We start from the raw sequence: 19,704 nt of genomic DNA, 5'->3' as shown, positions 1-19,704 counted from the left end.
CAAACTATACTACAGAGCAATAGTAACAAAAACAGCATGGTACTGGTACCAAAACAGGCGGGTGGACCAATGGTACAGAATAGAGGACACAGAAACCAATCCACAAAACTACAACTATCTTATATTTGATAAAGGGGCTAAAAGCATGCAATGGAGGAAGGATAGCATCTTCAACAAATGGTGCTGGGAAAACTGGAAATCCATATGCAACAAAATGAAACTGAATCCCTTTCTCTCACCATGCACAAAAGTTAATTCAAAATGGATCAAGGAGCTTGATATCAAGTCAGAGACACGCCGTCTGATAGAAGAAAAAGTTGGCTACAATCTACATACTGTGGGGTCGGGCTCCAAATTCCTCAATAGGACACCCATAGCACAAAAGTTAATAACTAGAATCAACAAATGGGACTTACGCAAACTAAAAAGTTTTTTCTCAGCAAAAGAAACAATAAGAGAGGTAAATAGGGAGCCTACACCCTGGGAACAAATCTTTACTCCTCACACTTCAGATAGAGCCCTAATATCCAGAGTATACAAAGAACTCAAAAAATTAGACAATAAGATAACAAACAACCCAATCAACAAATGGGCCAAGGACCTGAACAGACACTTCTCAGAGGAGGACATACAGTCAATCAACAAGTACATGAAAAAATGCTCAACATCTCTAGCTGTCAGAGAAATGCAAATCAAAACCACCCTAAGATACCATCTCACTCCAGTAAGATTGGCAGCCATTAGGAAGTCAAACAACAAGTGCTGACGAGGATGTGGGGAAAAGGGTACACTTGTACATTGCTGGTGGGACTGCAAATTGGTGCAGCCAATTTGGAAAGCAGTATGGAGATTTCTTGGAAAGCTGGGAATGGAGCCACCATTTGACCCAGCTATTCCCCTTCTTGGTCTATTCCTTAAAGACCTAAAAAGAGCATGCTACAGGGACACTGCTACATCGATGTTCATAGCAGCACAATTCACAATAGCAAGACTGTGGAACCAACCTAGATGCCCTTCAATAGACGAATGGATAAAAAAAATGTGGCATTTATACACAATGGAGTATTACTCTGCATTAAAAAATGACAAAATCATAGAATTTGCAGGGAAATGGATGGCATTAGAGCAGATTATGCTAAGTGAAGCTAGCCAATCCCTAAAAAACAAATGCCAAATGTCTTCTTTGATATGAGGAGAGTAATTAAGAACAGAGTAGGGAAGAAGAGCATGAGAAGATGATTAACATTTAACAGGGATGAGAGGTGGGAGGGAAAGGGAGAGAGAAGGGAAATTGCTTGGAAATGGAAGGAGACCCTCAGGGTTATACAGTGGAGGGGGTAGAGAGAGAGGAGGGGAGGGGAGGGGAGAGGTGGGGAGGGGGGAGGGTGGAGGATGGGAAAGGCAGCGGAGCACAACAGACACTAGTATGGCAATATGTAAATCAATGGATGTGTAACTGATGTGATTCTGCAATCTGTATATGGGGTAAAAATGGGAGTTCATAACCCACTTGAATCAAAGTGTGAAATATGATATATCAAGAACTATGTAATGTTTTGAACAACCAACAATAAAAAATTTAAAAAAATTAGGAAATAAAAATAAATAAGCAACTTAAATTAAAAAAAATGTGAATAGCAAAAAAATTGTACAAAGAATATGAAGAAGTAATTCAAAGAAGAGCAAAATCACTCACATTTATTGGCAGTCAGGGAACTGCAAACTAACAATACATTGGTATCACATCTATTGATAGCAAAAATTAATCACAGCAATAACAATAATAATAATACAGGCTGGGATATGTCAATAGGTTCATTGGCTGGTGGAACTACATTGCTAGTGGAACTATAAACTACCACATCCTGAAAGCCAAACAGAAAATAAGTAAATTAAACACAAAATTAAATAACCAAGCTGGGCTTGGTAATGCCTCTAATCACAGCTACTCAGGAGGCAGAGGTAGGAGGATATCAAGTTCAAGGCCAACTCAGTCACTTAGCAAGATCCTGTCTCAAAAAATAAAAAGAATGGGGATGTAGCCAGAGTACAGTGTCCCTTGGTTCAATCCCCAGTACCAACTATTAACAAACCAACCAACTAACTAGTTTTAAAAATACATCACCCTTTGATCTAGCATTCATGTTCCTACAACCCTTCCATGAAACTCAAAAGATTTAGAACATGTGTAAGAATATTTAGTTAAAGCACTATTTAAAAGCTAAAAACATGGGGCTGGTGTTGTAACTCAGTGGTGGAACGCTTGCCTAGCATGTGTAAGGCACTGGGTTTGATTCTCAGCACCACATATAAATAAATGAATAAATAAAGGTCCATCAACAACAAAGAATTAAAAAAAAAAAAGAACAAAATTAAAGCTAAAAACCAGAAACAAAGGCCCACCAGTGAAGAAAAGACTACACTTAAAAATAAGCAAAATAAAAATGTACATAGCATATTTATGTGATTCCATAAAATTATGTATATATACATTTTTGTATAAAGAAATTTTTACTTATGTTTGAAGATAAACAAATAGGATTATGGAAAAGAATTTGCGGTAGAGTCAGTACTAAGTGGTGCAAATCCTGCCTCTACTTCTTTACTAGTTAAGTCGAATGATAGCATATTGTTAAGCCTCAGTGAGTCAACGTTTCTTTATTTTTTTCTAAAACAGAAATAGTAATTATTACCTCACAAGGAATTTCTTAGGATTAAAGAGATGATGGATATAAAATGCTCTGTGTAGCATCTGACACACATTAAGCACTCAAAAAAGGTAACTATTATTATTGTTATGTCATTTGCCTGCTGGATCCCTGCACAAAGTACAAAAGCTGAATAAAACATTTTTCACTTTCAAAAGGAAAGTAGAAAGAAAAGAGTGCCTCCAAAATAACTTCACTGCGTATAAGAGACACCTTTAAAAATATGCAATGTATTTCGTGTTACTAAAAACATCATTTATCCTTGGATCACAAAATGAATGTGGGGTTGGGGATGTAGCTCAGCGACAGAGTGCGTGCATAGCATGCATAAGGCCCTGGAATCCATTCCCAACACCAAAGGGCAGAAAAAAAAGATATTTAAAAAAAGTCCTACGTGTACCCCTCACAAGACACGACTGACAATTATAGCAAGATGGTGAGAAAGACATTCATCAGTTTTTTTGCCAAATCAATTTTTCACTCAGTAAGTTATTTTCCCTATTGTAAATTTAGGCTTTGAAGAAGCTAAGCAAAAATTTAAAAAACTGTAACATAATAACACATGTAAAACTATAGATTACAAAGCATGTATCTGGCAAAAAAGCCATATTCACAATAATTTCTTAAATTGAGTAATATGGGTAAATGTCAAATATGTCTAATAATATGTACAAATCCCACTACAGTTGCAAGAATATTCACAGCAGCTTTATTCATGATGGCTAAAATTGGACGCCAAACCCAAATATGTATACAGTAGAATGGATTTTTAAGTGTTACTTATTAATATGAAATATTCCTAGCAATTAAAACAATGAAAACAAATTTAGAAAATGAGCTTCTAACACACTCCCAAAAGGAATGAGCAAAAGAAGTTATATACAAACAAGTATATACTGTATACCTGCATTTTAATGAAGTTCAAGAACAGTTTAAAGAGAGAAAAAGTCACAACAGTGATAATAGAAGTGTTTGTTATGACTAGAAATGGACAAGAATAATTATGAGGGGTGTGATGGGTATTTCCTGCTCTTGGCAATAATCACAGCAGTGTATTATGTGGAAAATGTCATAAAGCTGTACACTTTCAAGTTGTATTCTGCCCTTTTAAATTATATCTTGCTATAAAAATTGATTTAAAAAAATTAAAATAGTGCTCTTTCCTTTAAAATAAATTTTTTCAGATTAAGTTCAAAAATGTCAATTACAACCATTTCCATATAAAGATGAATATTGTTTCTGGGACAATAACCAACTTTCACAGGATATCACTGTGTTTAAAAAAAAGAGCATTCACCAGTATTATTATGATTAAATTGTGTTTTCTGATCATTCACCAACAACTCAAACTAAAACCTTTTTAAGGTTCTAGCCAAACATACAATAACAGAAGTTTAATGTGAAATATAAAGTCCATATAGCCAGTGTATATAAGTCACTATTCAACTACAGCAGACTTTGTTAATAGATGGTCTTTTACATATCACATAACTGCCAGGTTCCTTTTCTACAAACATGTTATCATTTTTATAAACAATCACAGATATTTTATGTCTTTAGATTATCTATTTGAAGAGTTTTTACCAACAATCTTTAAAGCAATGATCTCCTAAGAAACAATTTTTGAGCAAAATTGATCAAATAATTTTACTATTCTGTATAGTTAACAAGTACCAATGGCATTTGGGGGGGAGGGTGTCATTTTTGGCAAAACATTTCAAAGGACTTCCAAAGTAGAACTAGAAAGACAGTATTACAAATTCAAAACATGCTCTGCCAACAAAGGAAATAATCAACTGTGCATACCTTTTTAGCTCACACATTACGTAACCTCATTCTCTGATGCCTTCATTCCTTCTAAGTGGATAATAAACTTCTCTTCCATCCTTCTATGTCTGGGAGCTCTTTTCTAGAACCTGTTTAGAATGTTGTATTCCTGATAAAGATTCCCCTGTTCTCCCAGACTAAATTAATCACTCCTTTTGATGGTTCCCATTGTGCTTTTTCAGACATATCCTACCACATGATAGTCAACTGCCCTCATGTTTAACCTCTTAGCTCCAGGACTGTGGTTGTAACAGATGCCCAATAAATGCTGGTTAAGATAATTATATCAACATAATGGGAGGAAGCAGCATATTACTTTGTGAAATAAACAAAAATGTGTTTGGAATTAAGATGATGATAAGGAACATTAATATTCTGAGAACAGAAAAATAATTTTTTGGTGAACAAAGTTTCAATTTTCATTTTTAAATGCTGTACCCCTAATAAGGTGTTTTATGTTTGTTTTCAAATAACATCTTTATAAAGATGTTATTCATATTTTATAAAGTTTAACTTAAAAGTTTTCACCTTTTATCACAATGAAAAATGCTCAAATATTACTGCAGATTCTAAGCAAAGCATTCTTAACTCATGTTTCTGATTTGCATACCACCAGGGAAACTGCTTCCTAAAGAAAAACATTTGAAGAATTTGAGAAAACTAAAACTAAAACCAGGAACTCAGGGCATTCAAAGGCACAAAAGACTGCCTAATCTTGCAGAAAATAACTTTACATCTTTGTGTGTCAGACAGTAATAGTTTTTCTTGCTTTGTTAGCAAGATTCTCAAGAACACTTCAACCTGAGAAAGGGATACAGAAAAAATAAGGATTTTTTCACTTAGAGGAATGAGACAAAAACAAATGTGGTTTAAGATTAAAGAATTGGGCTGGGATTGTGGCTCAGGGGTAGAAAGCTCGTCTAGCACATGTGAGGCCCTGGGTTTGATCCTCAGCACCATGTAACAATAAATAAAATAAAGGCGTTGTGTACAACTACAACTAAAAAAAAATTGAAAAAAAAAAAAGATTACAGAATTATCTACTCACAATTGCAGAAACTAGATCCCTACCAAATGAAATGTGATAAGAACTAAAAGTTTTTATACATTGCATGGCACAAGTTACCTGACTGAAAATGTAATTACTATCAAAAAGAATTCAGATGTACTGTAGGTTAGATGATATCCCTTCCCTCTAAGGTAACACCAATCAAGGAAAAAAACCTTGTGCCTTTGTGCCAACAGAAGAAACATCTTGGGACTAGAAGTATAATAATTCTAAAAGAAATTACAAAAATTCTTGGAAGTCAAATAGTCACACTGATATTTCTTTACAAATCTCTAAAAGCATTACTGCTGAAGGTGAATATTGTTTCCTTACCTTTGTTATAAGAATTCGGTATTTTTCTACCAGGTGGTCATTGTTGTGACAGCCTGCCAGCAGCTGCCAGACTTCTCCTCGAAGAGCCTCAGGGACACCATTTCTTACTAAGGATGACAATTGCTTTGGTCTCACACTCAAGTTGAGGTGCCTAAAAATAAAGTTGTAACTCATAAATTTATAAAAGGAAAATTATCTTTAAATACTCGAAAGGCAATATAATAAAGAAAAAGATGAAATGCTACTGGATTAGATGTGACCAAAATAGGTGAAAGAAAAAATAAAAGTATACATGAATTCTGAAAACTGTTTCCTAACTATCTTTCAACTGTTACTTAAAAAAAAAAAAAAAAAAAAAAAAAAACAACGCAAAACAGGGAACCACAGAGGATGCTTTATGGTCATGGCCCATCTAAGAAAAGTCAGGGCTGGGGATGTAACTTGGTGGTCCGCTCACCTTGCATGTGTGAGGCCCTGGTTCAATCCCCTACACTGCCCGCCCCCTCCAAAAAAAAAAGCATCATGAAAGACAGAAAGCAAAGTTGCAACTAGCAAGCACATAGTTAAAGACAAGGGCTTGGCCTTATATTTTGAGTATGTTTTCAGCAATTTTCATGATATCTTCTTTCACATAACTTCTCCAAATACCTGTGGTAGCTAAGATTGTTTCTAGTACACTACTGCTACATCAAAACAAGTTACCAGGGCAGGGGATGTAGTTCAGCGGTAGCATGTGAGGCCTTGGAATTGATCCCCAGTACCACACAAAAATAAAAACCAAGTTACTAAAAGCCTTTATGCTTCATTTATATCATCTATAAAATTAAGAAAATAGAGCCTGTGCTGAAATGTTGGTATAGATTTTCAAAGTGCTTCTGCATACAATATCTCATTTGACCCTGTAACAACCATCTGGGGTAGGTGTAGTATCTTTAAGTTTTACAGATGGAGAAAAAGGTCAGGAAGGTCAATTAAATCACTGAGGTAGTTCTCAAACTCTTAAGACCAATGAATGCTTTTTTTGTCATTTGAAAGCCACTATTAATAGTCAATGAAGCAGGATCCTTACAAAGAAAAGCTCCAGTCAGTATCAGATTGAAGTCATTGCCACAAAAGAACCACTATCAAATTACAAAGAGGTGAGACTTTTCTCACATTTCCAGAATTCTATGTGAATAATGTGGAGTACATTTAAAAATGATTGATTCTATGAAACTGTACCCTAATGTGAGAGCTACAGACAATTCAATATTTTTCCTTGCTTAGATTTCAATATATATGTATGTGTGTTTACATGTATATGAATGAAAAGTTGGAGTTTCCAGCAGAAAAAAACCAAAAAAACCAAAAGTAGTCTGTTCCATAATTCAAGGATTGGTACATTATGGCCTCTTAAGTCAAATACAGCCCACCATCTCTTTTTATAAGCAAACCTTTATTGAAACATTGCCACGCTTACTTGTTTTGGTACTATCTATGACTGCTTCTACACTATGACAGCAGAACTGAATAGTTGTGACAGATTATTATTGGTCTGCAAAGTCTAATACAGTTGTATTTAGCTCTTCACAAAAAAAGTCTGCTAACCCTAACTTAATTTATATTGGTAAAATTGCTTCCAGAATAATTTTTTCATTGATATTAATTAACTTTATCTATGCAACTCAGCATACTGTATTATAATGAGAACATTGGACCTCATATCTGCTAAGAGTCACACTAAAATGAACTTGAAGAGTTACAGTTCAAAGACATATTAATTAATACCGCCACTAAAACCAACAGAGTTCAGTAAGCCAGCTTTGGGATCAGACCTGTTGTGTTAACAATTTTCATTCCTGACAGTTTACTAATTACAATGGCTTAATCTATGAGTCAGTTTCACCTATAAAAGTGGATACCAGATGCCAGGTGGGGTGTCACATGCCTGTAATCCCAGCAGCTGGGGAGGCTGAGACAGGAGGATGAGTTCAAAGCTAGCCTCAGCAATACATAGCAAGGCATTAAGTAACTCAGTGAGACCCTACCTCCAAATAGAATACAAAATAGCTTCAGGATGAGGCTCAGTGGTAGAGTGCCCCTGAGGTCAATCCCCAGTACCAATAAAAGGATATCAGTTCTTAAGCTGTTAGAATTGAAATATAACATATAACTTAGTATACTGCCTAGCTGATGGTAAATTGTTTTTTGTTAATGATTACTACAATGATGATATACCACTATTTTTTAATCTGTAATAATCCTCAATGTGGGCTGGGGGTGTGGCTCAAGCGGTAGCGCGCTCGCCTGGCATGCGTGTGGCCCGGGTTCGATCCTCAGCACCACATACAAACAAAGATGTTGTGTCCGCCGAAAACTAATAAATAAATATTAAAAAATTCTCTCTCTCTCTCTCTCTCTAAAAAAAAAAAAAAAAAAAATCCTCAATGTTAGTATTATAGACTTCTATTTTCTTAACGAAGTAACACACTTAGAAGAGTTAAGTGACTTGCCCGAGACCCTACCCTACAGGAAGCAGAAGATAGGATATGATGCCACATCTATCAGGCTCTAAAATTCCATGATATTACAATGCTTCCTATCTGTGAAACATATATAAATAATGGGAAAAATAATGATGAAATGAAGAGAGGCTATAATAGTATATCTGAAGACTAAAACAAGCAAATACAGTTTAAACAACCTGAAGACAGTAGAGACAAACTCAGTTAATTAATATACATGAAGGAATGGGAAGACAGTTGATTGTTAAGTAGCAAAATGAATATCGAAGTATGATAACAAAACAAATTCTAAGACCCTATATACAATGCTGGTGGGTTAAACTAATGAAGTATACTTCTAGAATCTAAATACTATACTAGATGGTTTTAAACATAGTATTATGAAACCAAGTCAAGACTGAATTCATTTGTTTTAGAGCAGAAACCTTTTTATACGGATGAAATTCCTGGCAACAGCAGCCTAAACCCTCCAAACTGACTGAACTGGAAAGTATAATTGTGACAAATGTGTCAGCAGTTTTGTCTCCTGATTGTAAAGAAGTATCAAAAGCATGAGAATTACTGCTCTGGGCACTTATGCCGAGTTCACGTACTAAAACCACTTGTGTGAAGACGAACCAAGTTTTGGTTTGCTTTTTTCTCCTGTACCTATTTTTTGACATTTCCCAAATGTGTAAAGCATTGTTAAGAATGAGGGAGCAGGGGCTGGGAATGTGGCTCAAGCGGTAGCGCGCTTGCCTGGCATGCGTGCGGCCTGGGTTCGATTCTCAGCACCACATACAAAACAAAGATGTTATGTCTGCCGAAAACTAAAAAAAAAAAAAAAAAAAAAAATTAAAATTCTCTCTCTCTCTCTTAAAAAAAAATTAATTTAAAAAAAAAAAAGAATGAGGGAGCAGATGACGCCCATTTCTAGTCCTGTCAAGGGCATGAAATATATATATATATATTTAATGCTGAGACACAGCTTTACTAAGAATAGAGTGAAAGAATTCAACAGTTAAAACTTCTGAGAAAAATTAAATACCAAAGTGTAGGTCCACAGGGAGCTTATATGAATACCCTAATAACCAAAACATCAGAAATAGACCCATACTCAGGCTCTTTTCCCTACCTGGCATCTTACCTAGGGAGAAAGGGAAAATACATAAATATCTCACCAATCTGACTTAATAACCAAAGATATTCTATGTTAACAAGTACCTGGAGGTGGTGTATTACTTTTAGAAAATGTAGAGGCTTGCGCTTCTTATTACTGTCAAGCATCTCTTGAGCTGATGGGAAATTCTTGAGTTTTAAACATGTTGCTAGGAAAAGTAATTGACAGAACAGGTAACAAACCATACTTTTGACACTCTGCTCTGCCACTGCAGGTACATACCACGACAAAGTAAAGATGCATCTAAGGCCTGTGTGTGTTCCGTGAACATCCTCTAAACTTTCTTGATTATTTTTTTTTTTTTTTTTAATATTTATTTTTTAGTTTTTTTCCGGCGGACACAACATCTTTGTTTGTATGCGGTGCTGAGGATCGAACCCGGGCCGCACGCATGCCAGGCGAGCGTGCTACCACTTGAGCCACATCCCCAGCCCCTTTCTTGATTATTGTGTACTGTCTTAGCCACTTGACCAGTTAACAGTTGCTAATTTCTTTAACAAGCCTCTTCTCTAATTTATTCTGCCCATAAGTTCCATGTTTGGATAAATATTTTCTCCAACAATGAGAATTTATTAGATTTTTAATATTCTTTTTTTTAAGTATTTTTTTCCTTATTTAATTTTTTTTTTAGCTGTAGATAGACATAATATCTTTATTTTATTTATTTATTTTTATGTGGTGCTGAGGATTGAACCAAGTGCCTCACACTTGCTAAGCAAGCACTCTACCACTGATCTACAACCCCAGCCCAGGTTTCTAATATTCTGAGAACCGATTTCAGGTCTTCACTATTATCCTTATAAACCTCTAAAAACAGAGATTCTAGAATGCAAGCCTCATATGTAGTTTCTATTATTGGTTCCAAATTGAATATTTTAGTTAGGTAAGATTTTCTAAACATACAATGAGAATTGCAGATGAAAAGGAGAACTATGCTATTATAACTTACCACTTTGACAGCAGTTCTCCCCATGTTTCAAGAATTTTTTCTGCACATTCTTTGGATACATCACCAGATCCACTCAAGAGAGGTTCATCGTTATCTTTAATAGACAAAACACATAAAAAAGGATAACAGAAGAGGCTATACTAGCCAAAAGAATGACATGGGAATTTAACAGTCAAATTTAAAGACTCTACTGGGAGTATACAGCCATAATTACAAATAAAATTAAAATGGTCCTATTTTTGTAACCTCTTTGATTTTCTTGTGCTTTTCATGTAGGTCCATACATAGTATGTCAATTATAGAAAAGAGTCATTTAATAATAAAATTATAAGACTCAAGATATGGTATATTCTCATTCTTATTCCCAAGCAAGTAGCTTTACGTATGGAAATAATACACTTTTATTTATACCAGTTTAAAATTTTGAAGCACCTAAATCTTCAAAAGAGGAGAGTAGAGAATGATGGAATAAATTATTACACATGTATACAAGGTAACTGCATGATGACATGATTACACAATGACATGCAAAATACCACATAAAAATGAAATTAAATATTCCATGTGTCTGTTAAAAAATAGAACAGACTAGAATGAACTACACCACAACATTAATAATTCTTGCTTCTGAGAGTTATGATTGATACTTTTCTGTTATATATCTGTGACTTTCTAAGTCTTCTACAAAATGGTACACATTAATAGAAAGCACAAAAATATTTTAAAAGGACCAAAATGAACTACTTTAAACTTATGCAAAGAAAAGTAGGTTCAAGTAAGAATTTAGAGATTATAAGATATGAATGAATATTGTGAAAAAAGTAATACTGAAGGCTGGGGAGGTAGCTCTGTGGTAAAGTACATGCTGAGCATGTGTGAAGTCCTGGTTCAATTCCCAGCACCAAAACCAATCCAACCAAAAACAAAACAGTGACACTGACACAGGCATGAAAAGAATAATGAAAGGACAAAAAAATATAGACCAAGACAATTCTTTTCTGTTGGACACTAGAGATATTTTCACCTTTTTTGCTATAAACAGTATCAGAATGGATATACTCACTAATTCATTGGACATATGCCCAAAAGTGGACTTCCTGAGTGAAACACCACATACTTGTAAAAGAATTTTGAAATTTTCTGACTCCGTCTTCCCAAATGGTTCTACCAATTTACATTCTGCTAACAAGGTGCGACAGTATTTGATTCCACGTGTCCTCGTCAAGCTGGGTTTTGTTATTTTGTTTTTCACTCAACATACCTACACAAAATTTGGCAAACCTCTGATGACTGCATCATGAATTTGAACTGTTACTAGAGAAGGCAGTATCTGAGATCTGATTTTAAAGACTCAGAAGTCCATGCTACTTATTATAAAATTTCTTTACACAGTGCCTTGGACATTATCATTAGTTTCAATGGTGAGACAGAAAAAAGATGTGAGATTTCTGTAAATGGATGAATAATTTAAATTTAAAGAAAAGAAAAAGGCTAGAGGGCACTGAGGTAAATTTTCCCCAACTTTCATTAGCTTTCCAGACTACTTTAATCCCTCAAATAATTTTCTACTTATTTAAGTACTGATATACTACAAACAATTCTTTTGAGGAAGATGGGGTTGTGGCTCAATGGTAGAGCGCTTGCCTTACATGTGTGAGGCACTGGGTTCGATCCTCAGCACCATATTAAAAAAATAAACAAACAAAATAAAGGTACTGTGTCCATCTACACCTAAAAAAGAAATTCTTAAAAAAAAATTAAAATTTACAAGGAATCACAATTTCTTCAAACAGATTAGGAAGACCCATCTTTCAAAAATTCTCTTTTACTTTTCTGGATGATTTCAACAAATCTAGATAGCAGCAGTTTGAAATCTGTGTGTAGAGTCCCATTCTGCATAAAATGGAGGAAAGATGGGGAACCAAAAGGCAATCTGAGTTTCAGAATGTTGCTTCTGAAAAACTCCATTTTATAACTGCTTGTTTTCTATTGTCCCATGAGTAAGAAGCCTCTCTAGAGAACTAGTCTTTTCTTTCAGGTAGCAATCAGAACACAAGAAGGCAGTTTCCCTGGTTTGTAATCTGGATTAGAGAGAACTGCAAAATGGCATGCCTGCAATTTCTTCTGAAGCTCACCTGTCACTAGTTTTTTTTACTATGGAAAAACTATGGAAATGGGTCCTAGGGAACAGCTCAGCCTGCCAATATTTATTGGTCACCCACTGCATACCAAGTGTTGTGGTACACACCAGGGAAACAATATGGGGTAAAAGCAGATACTCTTTGATTTTTGCTGTTAGTCCCATCTCTCCCTAGTTAAGAGCCATCAGTAGAGGCCTTTTGAATCCCCTCAGAAACAAGAAAAATTTCTGTCTGCTATAGGTTAAAATTAGATGGCAACCTTTAGTTGAGCCCAAATTTCTTTGTAACCAACAGATAATCCTCAAAATCTACAGTATGAAGATTTGAGCATTCTCTGATGTCATGACAAAGGGAGTATCATTCTTCATTTTTGGTTCTTTTGTTTTTATTGCTTAGTTAAAGGGAGGAGAGTTATGTAAACATTTTGCCAGCCTGCCATTTTAACCAGAGAAACTGTAACTCTTGAGACTACCATTTATACAGCAGATAGTCTCAAACAGAGGAACAATTCCACCATTCCCATGAAGATCACATTAACTTAAAGTGGCTCTGCAAGGGACTCTAAACTGCATCTCTGACTTCAAAACAACATATGTACCTTTCCTGCATTTCAAAATGCTTCATGAGAAATAAATGCAAGAGACTGTGATAGACTATAACTCAGACTGTGGAATCTTAGATCTGGATTCAAGTCAAGACCTCAAAATTCTTCTACCCCGTAACCATGGGAAAATTTTTCTAAGATTCCATTTCTTTATGTATAAAATGAGGATAAGTTCTATTTTCAGAATTACTGTTGTTTTGAGGATTATGTAAAATAAACAAAGCATCTGCCTACCACATAATATGCATCAAGTAACTAGTGGCCATTGGTATTACTAATACATGACTCTTAGGTGATTACTCACTAGAATGTGATTACTCAACAGAACAATGGAAACTGGCTATCAGTGCTGACTCCAAATTTGAAAAAAAAGTACATATAATCATGGATATACATTTCTTTAAACCAAACCAATCATTCTTCCCATCTCCATATCTTTGTTAATGCAATTTTTTTGAAAAGAAATGTCTAGAGAAGCCCATTTATCCCTGATGAATTCTTCTTCCATTTTAAAATCCCAGCTCAAAACTATTCTTCGTGATGTACCACCATATATTCCACAATGAAAAATTGATTCTCTATAAATTTCCAGAACATTTCCTGCAAACCTCACACAGATACAAGCATTTTATGACCTCATAATTGATCTTTAAGCCCAGGTACTAAGTTATAAATTGGAATATGAATGTTCACTTCTTCTGTGCTCTGTGCTTTCTTCCCACACTTCTATACACCATGTCTTAATAAAACTGACAGGACAATTCAATAGATCTAGTCATGAAATAAAGAAACAAAAAGAAAAATGAACCAATGAATTGTCTACCAGCACGGAAACACAATAATATACAACTGTGTGTACAAAAAATGTTTGGTAAAAGGGTATATGAGGAAGTCATGTTTTGGCACTTGAACAGTTCTTGTAAAAGGAGTCAGTTGAAATGAAAATGTTTACTTAGAGCTGTGTCTAATTAGTTTTAAAACTGTGCTAATCCAACCAGTTAAAACTAAACTGATTATTTAAAAAACACTAATTATACAATCTAATTTTACCAATTTGATTTTAAAGAATTTCCAATGTTAATCATTTTTTAATCTCCCATTGCTCTAAGACGTAGGAGACACTGAATGAATTCCAAATGCCAAGTGTCATTATCAACTCCATAACACAATGCTGAAGTCTGCCAGGTCCTCTGCCCTCAAATATAAATTTAGCACTCCATTTACCTTCCTCTTCATCATCTTCTGGAGGAGAAGGTATCATTGAGCTCTGAGATCCAGACTGTGGCAAGCGAACTGAAGGACTGGCTGTGGTTTTCCTTCTTTCTCTTTCTGATTCACTTTCCAAGCACACAACTTCATATAAAGTGTCAGAATTATTCTTTCTCTCCTTCTGCTTTATCTTGAGAATGAAAAAGTATTTATTATGCAGTTAATACTTTATGTTTTTAATTAATCACCAGTTCTGATTTCACATAGGTTGTAAGAATAAATAATGATTATCTGAATACCTACACTAACATTTTCTAAATAGAAAAGCATGTTAGATTTAAAACCCCTTAGGAAAATACAAAATTTACTGAGTAGGATTCTAGTTCTATAATTTTATGTGCCAAGTAACTACTAAAATTTACTCGATGTAAACTAAATAGCTGTTCTGTATCTTCCAAGATGCTTTATATAAGTTTTAAATTATTCTAAAACATGACACTTTAAGGTAAGAAAATTCTTTATTCCATGTTTTTTCCCACTTCTTTTCTTCAATTAAAGTAGTGTAGGGAAGCCAAGCACAATGGCACACGCTGTAATCCCAGCATCAAGGGAGGCTGTGACAAAAGGATCATATATTTAAAGCCAGCCTAGCAATGATGAGGTGCTAAGGTGCTAAGCAACTCAGTGAGACCCTGTCTCTAAATAAAATATAAAATAGGGCTGTGGATGTGGCTCAGTGGTCTAGTGTCCCTGAGTTCAATCCCTAGTACCACCACCCCCCCCCAAAAAAAAAGTAGTGTAGGGAACAACTTTTTCAATTGAAAGCTATAAATCAGCGTGGGAGTGGAATGGGGAGTTGTTAATGGCAGGCAATATCAATTTAAAAAACATATAAAAATTTTGATAACTCCAGCTGATTTGTAGTTTGGGTTTATTTTGAGGCAATTTTTATACTCACCTAAATTAAAGACAAGGAATATAAGATTTTACCAATACAATAAATATTTTAAATACACTAACATTACTATTATGGTCAATGTTAGGGAGAGAAGAAAATAAAGTGAAATACTGGACAAGAAGAAAAGAAGAGTTCTAAAAGAAAAGGCACAAAAAAACTACAAAGGTGGCTACACCAAAGACAGAAAACATAGAAAAGAGTGGGCAATAAGAGGTTAATAAGCTATCGAAATATCAGAGCAGATTCTTTTTTTTTGGGGGGGTTACAATGGATTGAATACAGGGGTGTATAACCAGTGAGCCATATCCCCAGTTTTTTTTCTTTCTTTCTTTCTTTTTAAATTTTGAGATAGAGGCTTAGGGCCACACTAAAATGCTTAGGTCAGCTTTGAACTTGTAATCCATCTGTGTCAGCTTCCCGAGCAATTGGGATTACAGGCATACATCATCATGCCCAGTTATCAGAGCATGTCCACTTGGAATCTAAAAACAAACAAAAAACCAAATCTCAATCCTGAGAGAAAGGCCTCAACTGCCAAATATGTCCTTTCAGTATCATCCTGAAGCGATTACAGTAATTGGTAAGCTTGTCTATAAAGGGCCAAAGGACAGATACCTAATGGTATGTGGGCCAGTAGTCTATGTAACTATGTAGCTCTGCCATTTGAGTGCAAAAGCAGACATAAACAACATGTAAATTAAGGGAGTGTCACTGTGTTCCAAAGAAACTTTATAAAATCAACTGTCAGGTAAAATTTAAACCACTATCATTTCCTACTTTGGTTTAACATGTCTGAGGATTACTTAATTTTCTAGAGAAATATACCAATTACTATTATCTACTTACTATTAATAAAGAATTCAATAAATGGGATGGATTCAAACTAAAAAGCTTCTCAGCAAAGGAAACAATCAATGAGGTAAACAAAGAACCTATATTTTGGGAGCAAATTTTTGCCACACACACATCAGATAAAGCACTAATCTCCAGGATATATAAAGAACTCAAAAAACTTAACACCAAAAAAAGAAACAATCCAATCAATATATGAGCTAAGGAGCTGAACAGACACTACTCAGAAGAAGATATACAATCAATTAACAAATATATGAAAAAATGTTCAACATCTCTAACAATTAGAGAAATGCAAATCAAAACTACTCTAAGATTTCATCTCACTCCAGTCAGAATGGCAACTATAAAGAATACAAACAACAATAAGTATTGGCGAGGATGTGGGGAAAAAAGCACGCTCATACATTGTTGGTGGGACTGCAAACTGGTGCAACCAATGTGGAAAGCAGTATGGAGAAAACCAGGAATGGAACTATTTGACCCAGCTATCCCACTCCTCAGTCTATACCCAAAGTACTTGAAAACAGTATACTACAGTAACGCAACCACATCAATGTTTATAGCAGCACAATTCACAACAGCCAAACTGTGGAACCAACCTGGATGTCCTTTAATAGATGAATGGATGAAGAAATTGAGTTATATATACCCAATAAAGTATTGCTCAGCAGTAAAAGAATAAAATTATGGCCTTTGCAGGTAAATGGATCATGCTAAGTGAATCAAGCCAATCCCAAAAAACCAAAGGCCGAATGTTTTCTCTGATAATTGGATGTTAATCTATAATTTTGGGAGGGGCATGGGATGAATGGAGGAACTTTGGATGGTTGGTTGGAGCAAAGGGGAGGAGGGGAGGGAACATGATGGTAGTATATCCAAAGTAGGGTCACACCATTTGTGCAATCATACATGTGCCTAGAGTAATGATGTTTGTCATTTCACCATCTTTCCTACCACTATGGTGAAATGACAAACATCATTATTCTAGGTACATGTATGATTGCACAAAAGGTGTGACCCTACTTTGGGTACAACCAGAGAAGTCAAAAATTGTGCTCCATTTGTATAAAATGAATTGAAGTATAACTGATTAGAATAAATGAATTTTAAAAAATAAGAATTCAGACTCTCAGAAGTTACATATTAACTTGTAAGTTTGTGCCCAGAAGATATGTAAATAATTTCTGACCAAAACAAAGGACAACCTAAGCTGGGACCGGTGGTGCATGCCTGTAATCCCAGCAACTTGGGAGCTGAGACGGGAGGACCACAGTTTCAAGGCTAGCCTCAGCAATTTAGCAAGACCTGTCTCAAAATAAAAAATAAAAAGGAGCTTGGAATGTGAGTCATTGATAGAGCCTCCCCTAGATTAAATTCCTATTACCAAAAAACAAAAACCCAACCCAAAGGGACATTAACTAGTTTTGACATAGCAATCTTATTCTGTGTGTGTGTATGTGTGTGTGTGCGCGCGCGCATGTGTCTAAAAGGAAGGACCATATAAAAACTGTTTCTCAAATACTTAGAACCAGTTACCAATTTTCTGGTTTTCTCACTAATTAATGAATCCAATTAAAATCTTTGACATATGTTCATTTCAAATTTATGATTTTTAATTTTCAAAAACTGTACTTTGATAGAGAACAGAATTTCATTTGTTTTGTTATATATTGCTCTTTGAAACATTACTTGTTATATAAAACAGTTCAACAATCAGCATGAATTCTTCATTTTTAAAAAGATAATAGAAGAGATAACCAATGAAGTTCACCTACAAACAGTTCTATGATTCACAATGACCAGAGCAATATACACTGTGAAGCTAAACGGAGTCAAGGATGAGACCAACCTTATAAATCAAGAATTCCAGCTATAAAAAAAAAAATGCTCATTGTTGAAGCTGTGCCACAGTACATGAGATTCATTACATTATTTTAATAAAATTTGTTTGAATTATCTATAATAAAAAGTTTTTAAATAAAAATAAAACAGATCTCATATATATACAAGATCATATATATAATTATCATATAACTTAAACATTAAATTGTAGGTTATGATACATATAAAATATGTGAATTATATGTATAATTAATACCAGAAAGCAATTTGGTAAGACAGAAGAAAAGTGGACTTAAATAAGTAAAGAAAACCCATGTTCCTGGATGAGATGACTTCTTCTCCAATAAAAATACTAGTAGCTATTCCCCAGAGCTAAATCAGTTATTGCTCAGGTTTAAAAGAAAAATAAATAATTTAAAACATGCAAGAAAATTCTCTCTCTTCTCTCTCTCTCTCTCTCTCTCACACACACACACACACACACATTTAGAAAGGAAGGTGGCCGTACCAAATATTAAAACGCTATAAAATCCATATAATTAAAGCAGTGTGATACTGATGTAAGACCAATGGAACAGAACATGAAAACCAGAAAGAGATTAAAGTACACCTGAAAGTTAAATATAACAAAAGCAGCATCAGAAATCACTGAAGGGAAAGTTACAATTTTTTTCTTTCAGTTACTGCGGATTAAACTCAGGGGTGTCCTACCATTGAACCACATCCCCAGCCTTCTTTAAATTTTATTTTGAGTCAGGTTTTCACTAAGTTGCTCAGGTTGGCCTTTAACTTGGGCTTCTCCTACTTTGGTCCCCAAAGTCACTGAGACTAAAGAGTGTTGCCACCATGCCTGACTGAAAGTTACAATCTTTAATGGACAGTACTAGGATAAATGGATGGTCATTTTTTAAACTAAACACCGGAGTTACCAGAATAAAATGCAAAATGAATCAGAGATCTAAATAACAGTAATGAAATGAACTCATGTAAATGCCAGGTGAAAGATGTATAAATTCTTTTTAACTTGGGGACAAGGAACACTTTCTAATTTTGATCCAAATTCAGAAGCATTAAAGAAAAAGGTTGATAAATTTGAGTACATAAAAAAAACAGCATGGCAAACCCAAAGAAAATTGCCAAAATATAAGTCAAAAATATAAGTCAAAAGATAGGTGACAAACGAGAAACAGTGTATCTCGAAAGGTTAATCTCATGAATAAAAACTTCTAAAAATTAAGAGGTAGAATACTAAAATCTAGGAGAAAAAAAAATGGATAAAAGATATAAATAGGAAATACACAGAAAGTCACACTTAAACATGAAAAATGGCTTGACCTCACTAATCAATGAACAACTAAAACTACTCTTTATTTACCAATGACTCACCTAATTCAGATCCTTAATTGAAACACACTTTCAACAAGTCTATGAAGGAAAAACAAACAAACAATATTCTCAAAACCTACTAATCCTTATAATTACAACTCTCATGAAGAGGAATTTGACAATTAAAACTATATATACACTGACCTTATGTGCCAGCGATTCTATCAAAAGCAAACTATTC

At 34.6% G+C, this 19,704-nt stretch overlaps 1 protein-coding gene across 7 annotated transcripts in view; it reads right to left on the bottom strand.

The window, feature by feature from the left end:
• Positions 1-19,704, bottom strand: part of Rabgap1 (RAB GTPase activating protein 1) — a 170,822-nt gene that overhangs the window by 80,012 nt on the left and 71,106 nt on the right. For all 7 annotated transcript variants that reach the window (XM_046451967.2, XM_046451966.1, XM_046451968.2 and 4 more), the window contains 3 exons: positions 14,498-14,672; positions 10,529-10,622; positions 5,917-6,067 (listed from right to left, as the gene is read on the bottom strand). In XM_046451967.2, coding sequence (XP_046307923.1) covers positions 5,917-6,067; positions 10,529-10,622; positions 14,498-14,672 — 420 coding nt within the window. The remainder of the gene's footprint in view (positions 1-5,916; positions 6,068-10,528; positions 10,623-14,497; positions 14,673-19,704) is intronic.

Source organism: Marmota monax, unplaced genomic scaffold (genome assembly GCF_021218885.2).
Source record: "Marmota monax isolate L192 unplaced genomic scaffold, Marmota_monax_Labrador192_F-V1.1 WCK01_AAM20220418_F8-fsc00020, whole genome shotgun sequence".
In the NCBI taxonomy this organism is placed as follows: domain Eukaryota; kingdom Metazoa; phylum Chordata; class Mammalia; order Rodentia; family Sciuridae; genus Marmota; species Marmota monax.
Note: the sequence above shows the minus strand (reverse complement) of the source record. Positions and strands in the feature narration are given on the sequence as shown.